Raw genomic sequence first — 12,356 nt, forward strand, 5'->3', positions numbered from 1 at the left:
TGATTCTATGATTTTATGATTCCATGATCATCAAAATTAACGCTATTGTCAGCTGTGTGAAAATACCCTGAAACCCTGCCTTATCATGGTCGTTTGGCAAATACTTTTCAAAATATCAATGCTGACAATTCACTCTCCTGAAGTCATGGATGTGTATACAAAAGTGTATGTTAGATCACACAGTTCATACGTATTATGGTGAAACCACATGATTTACCGTTCAAAAGGCTCCAAACCACATTTCTATCACAAAAAGTAGAAACCACAACCTCCTTTCGATGGAATTTTGAAGAAATCTCTTTCTACAGAGAGGCCAGCCACCATTTTCTCTCTGGTCCATTCCGATTGCTGAAGATGTTCCTACACTTAAAACCTCATTAAAAACTTCACTATTTTAATGAGATTCTCTGTACTGGAAAGACCAATCCTTCACATCTCTCAGCTTTAAATGCAAAATGGTGAGAAAGGCTTGTGTTAGATCTTGTTCTGTTTGTATCAAAGGACAGTGTGGCTAACATCTATGGTGAAAAAGATGGAAACATAAGACTTCAGGAAAAACACTAAAAAAAAAGAATTTCCTAATGTGAACTTCTGGTACAATCTTCAATAGCTAATAAAGATAAGGATAAGCTTAGACCATACCGTCAAGAAATGTAGCATAAGGGAGAAGGCAGCATACTGACCTTAGTAATCAGTTCTGCCAGTGAAAACACAGCAGACGTCTTAAGCCTGTAAGCCCCAAAGACAGCTGGTAGCTCATTCTGCAAAATTAAAGTTTAAGGATGGCTTCCTTTTCAGGACTGATGTATATGCTCAAAATACTATTGACCATACAAACCTTTTCATTGATATGGATACAGAAAAGGCTTTTTCTCTTAAAAAGCAAGCCCTCCATTATGAATTGAGCGTTGTCACAAAGTTCTGGCTATAGAAGTTATGAAGAATGAAAACACTGCTGAAGATGCAGCATGTACCTTGCTGTTGGTACTCTTAAAGTAGCAGATGGTCTTCTCATGCTATGTATCATCAGTATACCAAACAGAGGCCTACAGAGTTTAAAATTCAAACCAATAAGGCAAATAAATATGTTGCAATAACTAAAGAAAAGAAATCCTGATTGATGAGTAAAAATGGTCACACTAAGCTGCAAGAACCTGGTAGTTTTTGTTTATTGCTAGAAATAGCAATGTAGAATTAAAATGTCAGATTAGTTTAATACAACCAAATAGAGACTCATCCACTAACATCAGAATTTTGGATGACCAAGGAATGAAGAAAGGATATAAGACAGTCACCACCTCCCTTTGGAAAAAGACAGTTCTCGGTGCTCTGCAGATGTCTAAAAGGGAACTGATGGACACCTTCAGGAGCTTTGGAATTAAGGCAGCTTCAGCGTTGCAGGGAGGAAGTCCTTGCAACACCAGAGTGCAAAACCATTAAAGAAAGAGAGGCCAAGGAGAAGCCTGCCTTAATCGGTTGCATCCATAGATGTGAAATGACACTGTATTTTAAACGTTTTGTTCAAACTGAGGCATTCAAAGCATTCCCTATGTTCTTATCCAGGCACACCAGCTTTGTTTTGGGGATGAAAGCTAAATGCACCCCAAATACTCACCTCATCTGTTGTGTTTTCATTTGTTTTGTACACTTTTTTCTACCTTTGGATCAAGGTGCTAGAAATTAAGCTAGGAGTAGAGCATTTCATTCTCCATTTCTCGGCTAATTTTTTGCCATATTTGAACTGTGCATTAAATTATCCAGACTAGGGACTTGACCAGAATACACTATAGCCCTCCTCTGGCCACATGCCTATACCTCCTCTCTGTGGACAGCTCGATGCTCTTTTTAGACTACCTACTTTCAATGAGGCTCTGGGCTTCCCAAACAGAAAGCGCTGAAGCCTTTCCTTATTCAGTGCAAGAAAACAAATGCAGTTGGCATTTTTCTCCTAGACACATTTCACAAAGGCAGTGCATGTTGGAACTAACAAAAAGTTAGTGAGAAGAGATAAACTCAAGAATATGGCTGATGGCAAAAGAAAATCCTAAAGGGAAGAATCATAAGTCTCCAAAGATGATTCAGAAGGCAGTAAAAGTCCCTGAGCTGCAAATAGTCTGGGGCTAGAAGCATACCCAGGGGAAGTATCATCTCCTTTTCCTGTTTTTGATAATCTTTCCTCTTGGCCACTATCAGAGACCATGATACAGGCTAGGAAGATCTTTGATATGATACAGGGAGGCTGTTCTTACATTTTTATAATTGATGAGAGAAACAACAATAGCAGTTAAAAAGGAGGGAAGAGACAGCAAAATAGTTGCTCTGAACTGAATCAGTACTTAAGAGGAACTGAAGGTCACTTGATTGCGACGAGACAGAACCTCCTGCAATAGTCCTAGTTATATTGCTTATGCAAACGTGTTCTGGTCTCCAAGATGGGAGCATATATACTCCCAAGATGTCAACACATACATGGACAAACACCCAAAGGAGAAACCTCAAAAAAAAATTCCTCAGTAAGAATAGAATACAGCAACTTTTGGTTTGTTGTCTATTCTTTACTCAATGAACCTGTATTCTTTTCTTAAGAAAAAAGTTATCTCCAAATAATTATTTTTCAGTTGTGAGCCTTAAAAACTAGACATTTACTACAGAAAATCTGGCAAGAATAAACAAGTGGGTAGACTCATGCATAGTTCTACATGGTTGAACATTGAACGGTTAAACTGACAGATTATTTGGTTTTGTCTCCAGCCAAGAAATACAATAAAAATCAGGAAGTTTAGTCAAAAATGTATTAAAAATTAACATGAGTCTTAAAGATCTCAGAAGTCTTAGCTGTGTAGAATAGCATTACAAGTCAACATTTTAAAAATATGGGGATTTTTTGGTACATAGAAAAAAAAAAATGAAGATACAACTGGTACATACTCTTCATTTTTATATTTAATCCAAGGAGTATTTTTACAAGTTATTTTATTCAGAATGTGAAAAATAGGTAGCTCATGAGGAAAGAGCCTTTTTTCTTCTTTCCACTTGATATTTCAACCTTCTTTTGAGAGAGATTTGGTCACTCAGTCTGAAGGTGACTGCCTGGAGATACTAGTTGTACAGACACCTGCTCTTCCTGGTGTATTTCAAGATACACCTGAAAAAGACATTTTCTTTTTCAAGATTTGTGTGCTATTTAATAGCAAACCAGATGTCCTCCAAAACAGGATAAAAATGAATCCCATGAGACTATAACACTTTCTTGAAAGTCTAGAACATACCCAAGCAAAGAAAACATACACACCTCACACCCGACGAAACCATACAATAAAACCCCGTGTTTTACAGAAGAGACAGTACCCATGGAATGGTGCAACAGACTCTTCAAAGAGGTCTCCAGGAGGGAAACGGGTACTAAAGCCTAAATACTTGGCACAAGAGGTTGACTAACAAGAAGTATTCCCAATAGCTGTTATGCCCTGGTTCATTGGTGCACTTAGAGCTAAACAGACATTCATCTGGCAACAGTTCAAGGCTGGTGAGCACCTTGCAAACATCCCTCCAGCTCAACTCATAACAAGGAGGGGGGCAAAAAAACCCAAAACAACCAAAACCAAAACAAGACTCTCACAATACCAAGCAAATGTAACAAAAATTAATATGCTTTCCCAGGTTTTATAGCAAACAGATAAGCAGCTGAAAAGCATATATTTATAAAGCAAAGGCAGTATTGATACTCTTGTAGCCTCTGGGAATAGGCAAAAGCTATACATCATTACTATCCAAGTCATTCATGATGTGGTTTACATCCATTCCATAGCCAAAGGAAAAGATGTGTTGTATTTGTTGTATTGCTTTGCATATTCTTGGTTTCAAAAATTTCTATTCTAGAAACAATCACTTGTGTTTTAATGAAGCAACCTACACTGTCTACAGCCAATAGAAATTCAGAACTCCAGATAACCTACTATACAACATCTGTCAGAACACTGTCTACTTGCAATGTTATTTGTATTAATACATTCCCACCATATACACGCAGGAAACTGTAGTCTCTTTCTCACGTCCATTAATGCTATTTATCTTCCTTCCAGAATAGAATAAATTGCAATCCCCAGCCAAAGGTAAGGAACCAAATATTTAAAATGGTGTAGTTTACTTACATTCTAGAAAGTAAGTATGTACTGTTGATGTGAGCAACTTTCTAGGTACTTAATTTGATCCCTTGATTTTCCAGGCACTTTCATTGGCTATTGCTTCTAGACACATTTTGTACATGTAAAATTAACCAATTCTATATAAGGGATAGATTCCTTATTTAATATTAAAAAATTGGCTTCCAAGTCCTTTATGTGAAGCCAAAATGTCAAAACTATTTGGAGCAAAACTACATCTTATTAATAAAATAAAGGTGCAAGAGCAACCTTAAAACTGCAACTAGAGAAGTAACCTAAACTTTATTCAGAATTTTAACTGAAACATCTAGCAAACACAGATGAGTAACTGGGGGATCTTTTTTGTAATTTCCTCGTTCCTCATCCCATCTGACTATTCTTCATTTAAAAAGATAGTTCAGGAGGTAATCTGCCTATTTCACTGCAGACAGCTTTGCGTATTAAAATAAATTAACAAATGTAACAAAAAAACCTGCTCAGTGCAGACATGTAGAACATGGATATTCACAGCTGCAAAGAATAGAAAAATACAGACTAAAGCCTGTTGGTCTCAAAATATTTTACATGAGTTTCACTATCATTATCTTCATTTTGTAAAGGAAGAGTTTGCTGAAGATCACCATGTAAGTTTGTCGCAAAATTAGAAAGCCTCAGCCCACACGAGATCTACAGAACTCCCTATATACATATGTATATATTCCTAAAAAAGTACAGAGAGGAAAACAAGCATCACATATTGCACAATGAAAAAGTTGAGAGCAGACAAAAATGGACGATGAAAAATGATTATTTTGGCATTTCAGTTAACTCTTTACTAAAAAACTCATCCCTCCAAAATTCACATGCAAAATACATGATTCCTCACACACCCAAGTGGAATGGTGTTTACAAAGGCTTGCAATAACATGCATTATTCTCTACCAAGAGATTCGAAAACAAATTTCTGTTTTGCTTGAAGTTGGTCTAATGAGTTATTGGTTTCTAGAGCAGTCAGCAATATTAAGAGCAAAATTTACAAAAATTAATGTATTTATACTTCCTTTCTTCCGCCTGTGCAGAAGCTCACCATTAGACTGGTAACATCTCCTAAAGTTTAGAACACATACATAGAAAATGCAAAAAGCAGATTTTCAACTCTCACTTAACCCAGACTATTGTATGTGCTTGACTTGATCCAGAGCTCCCTTAAAGTGAATCTTGTCACTGATCCAGTGGACTTCAGGACTGGTCCTCAGCATCACCATCCCCTTCCTACCAGTGAACATACAGTGACCATGCCAATCAGATTTAAAGAATGGACTCCACCCAAGACTCTGAGTAAAGAAGAATGAAGTAGGAATTAGAACTACTTACCTGAAAGGCCTGTACACAAAAATCCTAGTCAGCAAAAAAATAGCACGTTAACCATTACAGTGAAAAGACAAACTATAAGCATCTGCATAAAACTCAGGAAACTTCATACTTCTCTTCTTGATGCTGGTCCTCTTGGTCACTTAGTTCATCATCATCTACCATATGCCCAAATGGTTCAGAAGAAATTGATACCATATTAGACAGAATAACTCTGCTATCACTGCTTCCTGTAAGGATCAGCTGATCATGAGAATGATTGTATCTGACATTCCAGACCCTAAAAAATGAAATCAGAAAGACCAAGAGGTTATTCTTGGCAGGTAGCACATCAATGTTAAATGATTTTTTTCAAAAACAGCACTAAAAATTGATCTTTGACTTAAATGTTGTAAGTACACATAGAAGTGACATGCCTCATTCCAAAGACTGTTTTTTGCCATGTTCATTTGGCTTTTAAGCTTCCATGTCATCTGTTTTCTATGAGGTGTCTTTAAAATTCAACAAATAAGTTTTGAAAAAAAAATCCAAAGAACAAAACACACCATTCAGTGGTATCATTCCTTGAGGGTACATGCCAATTCATTGTTTAGTAAATCAGATAAATATTTAAGTTCTAAATATAAAAATTTCCCCAAAGCAAAACACAGATTAGAAATAACCTGTTAAACAAAAATCTCACAACATTCTTACACTGAAGTTTAAAATAGACCCTTAAACAAAGGTAGGATTATATTTCTCTTCAATTTTTACATTTTACATATCAAGTTAATACCAAATGTCTTACGGTTCTTGTTTTATTCTTTTTCTTTTAATCTTCTGGAAAAAAAAAAAAACCTGTAAATGATGCTTCTGTTAATTCACATCTTCATTCCCCTCAAAGTAGCTTCAGGGTCCAGATTTATTTTGCAAGAATTACTCCAACGCAAATTTTACAAAATACGAACCTTTATAAAATACGAACCGCTCATCTTTTCTTAACCACCAAAGTCAGACAAGGTTCTCTCCTCGCTCCAGCCACAGGCCAGAGTGGTAGATACAGGCTCTAAATACTACCTCAGAGAATAAAATGACTCACTTGCATATTTTGGCTTATGGGCTGCGAAGAGCATGAAAAAAGTGGGGCTGAATTATTGAGCATTTCCATCATTCGACAACAGAAGGATAGATGGCAGCTGCTGTAACCAAAACAGCTCAAGGGCTCTTCTGCACATCAGGTGCAGCAGATCAGGCTCAATTTGGGAAGGCACACCTGTGTCCCAGCTGGCCCCTACAAGCCAAGTTCTGTGCTGTGCTTCTCAAAGGTGTACCCTATCTTCCAACAATGTTAACAACAGTTTCTTGCCAATTAGACTAACATTGTCTAACCTCTTAATTTACAATCACACAAGGAACATTCACATGTTGCAACCTTTCCTCCGTGCAGAAAAATGATTATTCACAATAGCACAAACATAGTTAGTTTGCATTGTTCCTAAACAGTAAAATAATTAGCTGAATAAATTACATAAGCCATCCATCCACAAAACAGCATGCAGATAATTTGTTCTACCAGTGGGAATGCTCTTCTAGCGTCTTCACCGGTTCAGTGATATTTCTTGTGTCCCAGAATTTCACCTTGCAGTCATCTCCACAGCTAGCCAGGTAGTACTGTTTATTGGGATTAAAGTCTAGGTCTCGTACCAGCTGTCCATGTGCATTTTCTATGCAATATATCTGTCTGTAAAACACATTAAAAAAATTAAATGGTCTATAAAAAGCTAACTGCACTGCACTGACAGAAATCTGTTTCCCTGGAAACTTGCATAATCCCCTTAGCACCCACAGACCTAGAGTTCCCATTGCTAGTGCACAGTTTAGGGAAATCCCAGCTGTTAACAACAGTGATTTGTATAGGTTTCTCAGCTTGCACCGAAGCTTTGCTCTTTCCTTGTTTGCATTAGGATCATCTGGAGCTAAAAGGAAACTAGTTCCAGATGATTCTAGCACAGCTCTCTAACAACTGTTATGACATGTCTGCTACTAAACCACAATATTTTCAGATAAGAGCTTCTCCACCCGAGTAGTTATACCAATTCTGTATTTATGACATCTAGTTCTCCCTATATGAAAACTTGAGATGCAAGGGAGGCAAGAGTTATGAACAACAGCTTTTTATTATTGCTCTATTTTGAGCTTACCTTTACCTGTGGCCCTTAAACTACTCAGCCGTGCTCATACTTATGCATGTGGACCACTTCAGAAAACATTTGTGGTACTGCTAACAACCTAGCATCCTTATTCAAAACATCACATTCCATCAGTTGTCTCCGTACTTCACCTCTTAAACTGAGGGCTGTTTTTTTGTTTGTTTCCGCTATTGCATTACCAGTTTTATGAAAAGGCTGTACCGTTCCCATACCCATTCTCAAAGCCACCATCTACCAAAGTTCTGCTTAGATTTAACAGTCTCCTACAATCTTCACTACAACTTGTCAACACTTTGTGAGCTTTTTTCTTTTTTTTAAATGAAAAATGTTTCTCTTCAGAAAAGACTGACCAAAACTTTGTATTTCCCGTGTTGTATACATGTTCTCATCCGAAGACCTGATAGAGAAGTCTCTTGCTTTTAATACCTAACTACTAATACAAAGCAAAATAGCTCCATAAGGAGAGATTCAAAATATACCAGGCCTATACTAAGGCCTATCCTGACAGCTATGGCAGTCACTCGGGATAGAGGATATCACCTACATATCAAACTTCAACACTCTGCTCAGAGTTTGAGAGGTTAAGAATATCACTCAAGTATGCCCTTCTACCAGGTATTCTGGGATCTGAATTCAACATTTCCTCTTAATTTCTTGAAACATCTTTATGGGAAAATTTTTAAATCTCAAGCATGCTTGCAGCAACAAAACACTTCTTTCCTCCTTTATTGCACTTTTCACTTCTTTCTTGCACTTCTTGCATTGCTCATGAACATGTAAGGGCTTAAAAAGAAATACCACTGTCCACTGAGTAGTACTTACCATGAAAGCCTTTAGCCCAACTTAACTATTATTCCCACCACTTGATCCCTTTCCTTCCCAAATATGAATATTCTTTTCTTTCATTCTATCGTCCTACCTACAGCAATAATACCTACCTTGAATTTCCCACTTCCATCATAACATTAAGGCCACATGAATATTTTCTCCAGCTACTGGTTCCACATTCTTATATTCTTCTTCTTCCACATTTTTTAGAATTTATTCTTGGAGTCTGAATTTTCCTGATTCAATTCTCTCTCTAAATCCATTCAGCCTAGTGTCTGTCTTCTCTGCTTCACAAGCTCTTCTCTGACAAAGAGTGCTTCCTAGCCTAGTCTAGGAGTCTTCCCACCAACCTCTTCCCCCCACACCTTCTTTGTTTGCTATGTCCAAAATCATTCACTCCTTCTATCTTACAGCTATCATAATCACACTCCGCAGAAGTAGGTATTCTAGCTACTTCTTTAGTATCTCTCCTCTCTTTGCTGCTATAACAGTTTTCTGTCCTTGATTTTTTTTTCTCCTCTCATTTTTTACTTCTTATACTGCCACAGTTTATACTGCCCTGACTTTAAACTCCTACCTCTAGCCTAACCAGCCATTATCAAATATTCACATCATTCTAGACATATTACAGTGTAATTGCAGATGAGACTTCTTGCACATATTTTTCAAGTGCATTGCAAACAGCTCTTTGGCATAGCCTAGTACTTGTAAGTTGGTTCAAGGGCTATCTAATCTGAGCTTCACTTAAAGTAATTAGAATTGTGGGGTTTGCTTTTGTTAACCAAGCTACCTGATCTTGTTAATATCTGGACTATCTATCTTTCATAACAGTTACCCAGAGTATTCACTTAATGCAAGGTAGAGATGCTTTTTTTAATGAGACAGACCATGAAGCAGACTTCACAGTATTTAACATTTCCTACTTAGAAACACAAGCTTTAATCTTAAGGTCTGCATGCTATATGTTAAGAATAGGGTAATTACAAAAACATCACAAAAAAGCAACTTAAAAAAAAATAACCACCCTTCTTCTTTGACCTTTCTTTCCTCTCTTGTATGCTTCATTTAAAAGAGTCTTCATAAATGAAACTGTACACATATATATGAAGTTAGATTTTTATATATCCTTTTACAGGGCAAAGAACAGGACTTTCAAACCTGATGACAAGCGTACTGGAAGTGACTTAATTATTATATTTGCATTTTTAGCTTTTGTTTATTAAATTAAATAAACCTTTTTGGCAAAAACACACAAGGTTGGCAAACATGGGGATTTATTGCTACACCCCTGAGCTGGCAGGAACCATAGAACTAAATTTAAAGTCATCCCCCTTTAAGGCAACAAAAGTTATTACAAGACATCAGTCTTCTCGGTTTAGTGATAAATTACTATGTGCTAAGGGGATAAAGCGTATCTTAAAAAAGCTTGCACAGGCTTTAGTAGTCATGGCAACAGATGTGCACAACATCACTCCTTTGCTTATCAAAATCACAATGGAGCAGGGGGAAAACACATTATTAGGTATATTCAAAGCCTTAATTGATTTGGTTTTGATTTTGATAGATTCAGTAGTTTCATATAACTAGCATGCTACAATCTTTAATATAGTATAGTATACTATTTGTTAAAATCGGAAAAGTGAAGGGTGAACTTACCCTGTGAATTACCTTCAGAGATTAAAGTTACCATTAAATAGTATGCTATGAAGACAGTTCATAGTACAGTCAGGACTGATGTTAAATCATTTTCAGGTTGAATTACAGAACAGCTTCATTCAAGTAATGCCTATGTATTGAATAAATCATCTTGAGACTAGTACATAGTTCAGTAAAACTCAATATACAAGTTAGAATTGAAGCTGAGGGGAAAAACCAGAAAAACCCCTTTACTAAATTGTAAATATATCAACTACGCAAGCCCAACCATTCCTTTTATAAGTGATAGCTTTGCCACATTTCTAATCTTTAAAAAAAAAAAAAATTAAAAAAATTATGTTAGGAGCAATGAAAAATCCATCTCCAAAGGAGATTGTTTTTTTTAGAGAACAAGACTGCAATTTCTCATTACCTCATGCTTCGTGTATCCCATCCTCGAACAGTGGTATCATTGGCTGTTGCAATCTGTGTACAATTGTGGTGTGGACTCCATCTTCCAGAAGTAAATTTTAATTGTCCTTTCCCTTCCAAGGCTGCAGAACTAGAGAGCTAAAATAATGAAACAAAGCTGGCAATGTTTCTAAATGTAAAGCTAAAATGAAATTAGTTCCACTGAAGACAAAAACTGCACAATAGCCCATTGTTCCAAGTGTAACAGGCTACCAAAATCCTAGGATAAAAAACAGAAAAAATTAGAAGCTAGAGCTGATTTTGTATCTCACAAAGTAATTTTTACAAAGGCTTATGCAGTGTAATGTATTCAGAAATATCAGATGTACTGTTCTACTTTATAAGCTAAAATAAACAGTTTCATATCATTTGTTGAAACAGTAGATAGACAATAAGGGCACATTGCACAAATTTGTAGCTGCCTCAGACAAATAAACACAGCCATTTAGTTTCATGAACAGTCCTACAAGACTGTTTTTTCATGTCAAAATGCCAAATTTTATCTGCAGGAACAGAATTATAGCGTCAAAGACCCTTCGATAAATGTATAGTAGCTTTTAAAAACAAAAAAATCAAGGCCCCAGTGCCCATGTCATCACATACATGCCTATTAAAATAATAGCAGGTACTAGATCTACAATCTGTGAGAATTAAAGGTTTCAGTTTGAAAACTAGACTTGCATGTCATTGAGCAGACAGCTCTGCATCTCCATAGTTAATGAAAAGAAGACAAAAAGTAATCGACTTTCTCTTTGAAGTTGTACAGCAAATTATCCTCCAATTCCATGTGAGCATGGGGAAAAATGAAGCTGCAAACACTGCAAATTACTTATACTTCTAATCACTTACTGAAACTGATTGTTTAATATCTGAAGCAGGGGGGGAGGAAAACCAAAATACTTGTATTTTAATCAGATATAAGATTTATACAAATTTCAAATGGCTAGGCAGGCAGCAGACTTATTTGGTCATCTTGCGCACTATGTTCACATTTCAAAATGTTTCATAAAGATGGATTTCACAAAAGCAGATTACTGTGCTGGATCTTGTTGGATCACTTTTCTCCTTTACCTAAATCCTAACACATCATAAAATATTCTATTAAATAGAAGATTTCTCAGCAGAAATATTACACTTTGATGGATGAAAAAGACTAAAACATACATACTGCTTACATAAACTTTAACGGATATCAACAGAAAAATATGCTGTCAATACAAGACTGCTTAAATTTATTTGTATATGATATCAATATCCATTTCTGTATTTTGCTAACTTTTTACTATTACAGTTCCATTAAGAATATCGTATTTATTTAGACTTCAGATTACCAATCTAGAAATTACAACTCTTCCATCACTGAAGACAATGCTACCTAAGATGTGTTGTCTTCCAAAAATTTTTCATTTTTTTTTTTTTAAAAATGTAGAATTCCCAGCATGCAAGGTTATGTATTGCACATGAGTGATATAACACTGTGGCCAAACCTACTCCTCTAGAACCATTCTTCCTCAAGTACAAATAGAATCATAGAATCATAGAATCATTAAGGTTGGAAAAGACCTCTAAGATCATCGAGTCCAACCGTTAACCCAACACCACCATGCCCACTAAACCATGTCCCTACGCGCCTCATCTACACATCTTTTAAATACTTCCAGGGATGGTGACTCCACCACTTCCCTGGGCAGCCTGTTCCAAGGCTTGACAACCCTTTCGG

General features: G+C 36.3%; 1 protein-coding gene across 1 annotated transcript; it reads right to left on the reverse strand.

Moving 5' to 3' along the window:
- Positions 1-5,609: 5,609 nt before the first annotated feature.
- On the reverse strand, positions 5,610-10,735 carry TSSC1 (tumor suppressing subtransferable candidate 1; the record flags this gene model as incomplete). The annotated part of the gene is made up of 3 exons (XM_009579574.1): positions 5,610-5,793; positions 7,066-7,233; positions 10,599-10,735. Coding segments are annotated over 3 exons (489 nt in total), but the record flags the coding sequence as incomplete, so codon positions are not given.
- Between the last annotated feature and the right edge of the window lie 1,621 nt (positions 10,736-12,356).

The sequence above is a fragment of the Fulmarus glacialis genome, unplaced genomic scaffold (genome assembly GCF_000690835.1).
Source record: "Fulmarus glacialis isolate BGI_N327 unplaced genomic scaffold, ASM69083v1 scaffold51586, whole genome shotgun sequence".
Classification (NCBI taxonomy): Eukaryota; Metazoa; Chordata; class Aves; order Procellariiformes; family Procellariidae; genus Fulmarus; species Fulmarus glacialis.